At 66.4% G+C, this 3,142-nt stretch overlaps 1 protein-coding gene across 1 annotated transcript; it reads left to right on the top strand.

Moving 5' to 3' along the window:
• Positions 1 to 533: 533 nt before the first annotated feature.
• On the top strand, positions 534 to 2,919 carry LOC111157408 (iroquois homeobox 3). Its single transcript, XM_022518790.1, has 4 exons — positions 534 to 800; positions 978 to 2,097; positions 2,281 to 2,347; positions 2,836 to 2,919. The coding sequence occupies exons 1-4, from the start codon at positions 534 to 536 to the stop codon at positions 2,888 to 2,890; spliced, it is 1,509 nt and encodes a 502-aa protein (XP_022374498.1). The 3' UTR covers positions 2,891 to 2,919.
• Positions 2,920 to 3,142: the final 223 nt, after the last annotated feature.

The following is a 3,142-nucleotide window of genomic DNA, read 5'->3' as shown; positions in this document are numbered from 1 at the left end:
AAAAGCAGGAGAGGGAAAAGAGTTTCCGAGAGTCCAGGAGAGTGAAAGAGCCCGAAGGAGCGGAAGCGATCCTAGGGGCAAGAGGAGCGCAGAGAGGGAGGGAAGAGGAAGGGCGAGGAGGGGGAGTGAAAACTAGAGGAGGGCGAAGGAAGCGAGGCGCGACACTGCTCGGGGAGAGGAGGGCAGTGAGGAGCGAGGCGCGGGCAGAGGCTGCTCCGGCTGGCAAGAGGAGGGAGCGCGGCGCAGAGAGGAGGGGCTTGCGGGCCCGTAGAAATGTCAATCAGAGCCCGGAGCCCCGGGAATCTCCGCCAATCTGTTCGGACCTGACCTGGCTCCTCGCCGCCGCCGCCGCCGCCGCCGCCGCCGCCGCCGCGGAGCAGATCAATAGGCGAACGCGGAGCGCCGCTCAGCGCGGGAGGCAGCGCGGCCCCAGCCCGGCCCAGCCCCCGATGCGCGCCGGAGCCCGCGGGCGGCGCTGAGCAGGGCGGCCCCGGGGGCCGGGCCCCCTCTCCGTCCGTGCCCCGCGGGCCATCATGTCCTTCCCCCAGCTCGGATACCAGTACATCCGTCCGCTCTACCCACCCGAGCGCCCGGGGGCCGCCAGCGGCGGCGGCAACGCTGGGGCCCGGAGCGGCCCAGGAGCCGGAGCCTCGGAGCTGGCCGCCTCCGGGTCCCTGTCCAACGTGCTCTCCTCCGTGTACGGGGCGCCCTATGCCGCGGCGGCAGCGGCTGCCGCAGCCGCCCAAGGCTACGGTGCCTTTCTGCCCTACGCCGCCGAGCTGCCCATCTTCCCGCAGCTGGTAAGCGCCCAGGAAGCCGGGGTGGGGTGGAGGAGGGCTGGAGAGCTGGGGCGCGGGAAGAGGTGAGCGCGCGGGAGTAGATGAGCGCGGCCCAGGCCGGGAGGGTGGAGGCAGCGACGGCTAGGGCTCACCCGCTCTACCTCCGCGCGTGTCCCTTCCCTCCCCATGTGCGTACAGGGCGCGCAGTACGAGCTGAAAGACAGCCCGGGGGTGCAGCATCCGGCCGCGGCCGCCGCGTTTCCGCACCCGCACCCCGCCTTCTACCCGTATGGCCAGTACCAGTTCGGGGACCCGTCCCGTCCCAAGAACGCCACCCGGGAAAGCACTAGCACGCTCAAGGCCTGGCTCAACGAGCACCGCAAGAACCCCTACCCCACCAAGGGCGAGAAGATCATGCTGGCCATCATCACCAAGATGACCCTCACCCAGGTGTCCACCTGGTTCGCCAACGCGCGCCGGCGCCTCAAGAAAGAGAACAAGATGACTTGGGCGCCCCGCAGCCGCACCGACGAGGAGGGCAACGCCTACGGGAGCGAGCGCGAGGAGGAAGACGAGGAGGAGGATGAAGAAGACAGCAAACGCGAGCTGGAGCTGGAGGAGGAGGAGCTCGTGGGGGAGGAGGAGGACACGGGGGGCGAGGGCCTGGCGGACGACGACGAGGACGAGGAGATCGATTTGGAGAACTTAGACGGTGCGGCCACGGGGCCTGAGCTCGCCTTGGCTGGGGCGGAGCACAGGGACGGCGACCTCGGCCTGAGACCCATTTCAGACTCCAAGAATAGCGACTCGGACGACAGCTCGGAGGGCCTGGAGGAGCGTCCACTGCCGGTGTTGAGTCTGGCCCCAGCGCCACCGCCGGTGGCCGCGGTCCCGCCGTCTCCGCCCTCGCCGCCTGCGGGCCTGGACCCCTGCGCTCCGGCGCCAGCGCCCGCCTCAGCCCTGCAGAAGCCCAAGATCTGGTCCCTGGCCGAGACGGCCACAAGCCCGGACAACCCGCGCCCCTCGCCTCCGGGCGCCGGGGGTTCTCCCCCTGGAGCCGCCGTCGCGCCCCCAGCCCTGCAGCTCTCTCCAGCCGCCGCGGCCGCCGCGGCTCACAGACTCGTCTCGGCGCCTCTGAGCAAGTTCCCCGCTTGGACCAACCGGCCGTTCCCAGGCCCGCCGCCGGGGCCCCGCCCGCACCCACTCTCCCTGCTCGGCTCGGCCCCTCCACACCTGCTGGGACTTCCCGGAGCCTCGGGCCACCCGGCCGCCGCCGCCGCTGCCTTCGCTAGGCCGGCGGAGCCCGAGGGCGGAACAGGTGACTACTGAGCACTGGGTGCGGAGGGAGGGGGTGGGTTCTGGGGGTCGCCAGGGGGCAGACGGAGATGGGCACGACCCCGGGGACGCAGGACGCTTACCACCCCGCGCCTGCCTCGAGCTGCCCTGAGTGCTGGAATGGAGCGTTCTAAAGGCCTTCCTTTTTCTTCCCCGCTTCCCTTAGATCGCTGTAGTGCCTTGGAAGTGGAGAAAAAGTTACTCAAGACAGCCTTCCAGCCCGTGCCCAGGCGGTAAGAGACCCCGCGGTAGGGGCAATGGTGGGACAGGCAAGTGGGGGAGGAACGAACGCGGAGGCCCACTCGTCTTTTGCCCCCGGGGGAACGCCGCCGGGACGCGCTTTAACAAGTGACCGAACCCCACAGCCCTCCGTAGTCCCCGCGGGCCCACAGCCGGCTTGGCCTTCCCGGTCCTGGCACCCGGGCGCGGCCCAGGGTATGGCGCGGTGGGCGCCGGAGCCCGGCCTGGCCAGCAGGTCCCTGGAGCGGGCGGCGGCTCTGGGACGCCCCCTCAGGGGTCTTCCAGCCGAGGCCTCGGGTCTGAAGCCGTGCTGCCCTTCTGATAGTTACACCGGAGACCCAACTTCTGCAGCTGGAACGCGGCTGACACTGAGACACCTCCCAGACCTCCCTCTGGCCTCAGCCGCCGGGTTGGGTCTCCGGGTCCTAGGCAGCGCCGGTACCTCGCAACTCTTACTACTACCATTGCTTCTTTCTTCCAGGCCCCAGAACCACCTGGATGCCGCTCTGGTCCTCTCGGCTCTCTCCTCGTCTTAGTACTTATTTTTAAAAAATTTTAAATCGTTGTAATAATTGTAAAAAAAAAATTGCTCTGTATAGTTATGACTTGTAAGCATGTCCGTCTATGAATACCTTAAAAAAAAAAAAAAAAAACTAAACAAAAAAAAAAAAAAAAAAAAAAAAAAAAAAAAATTTTTTGGTTTGGTTGATTTTGGGGGGTGGAGTTTCCGTGAGAATAAGCGTGTCTGACTTTTTTTGTATATACAGCAAAATGTACATATGTGTGAA

The sequence above is a fragment of the Enhydra lutris genome, unplaced genomic scaffold, assembly GCF_002288905.1.
Source record: "Enhydra lutris kenyoni isolate GAN:26980312 unplaced genomic scaffold, ASM228890v2 scaffoldscaffold54, whole genome shotgun sequence".
NCBI lineage: Eukaryota > Metazoa > Chordata > Mammalia > Carnivora > Mustelidae > Enhydra > Enhydra lutris.
The sequence above is the reverse complement of the archived record's forward strand: the minus strand, read 5'-3'. Positions and strand labels throughout refer to the sequence as shown.

What these genes read in the sequence shown, in the direction of transcription:
- LOC111157408 (XM_022518790.1), top strand. Translation starts at nt 534, where the DNA reads ATGTCCTTCCCCCAGCTCGGATACCAGTACATCCGTCCGCTCTACCCA. An exon ending in TGCCCATCTTCCCGCAGCTG is followed by an intron (nt 801 to 977) that starts GTAAGCGCCCAG and finishes ATGTGCGTACAG; the next exon opens with GGCGCGCAGTACGAGCTGAA. An exon ending in TTCCAGCCCGTGCCCAGGCG is followed by an intron (nt 2,348 to 2,835) that starts GTAAGAGACCCC and finishes TCTTTCTTCCAG; the next exon opens with GCCCCAGAACCACCTGGATG.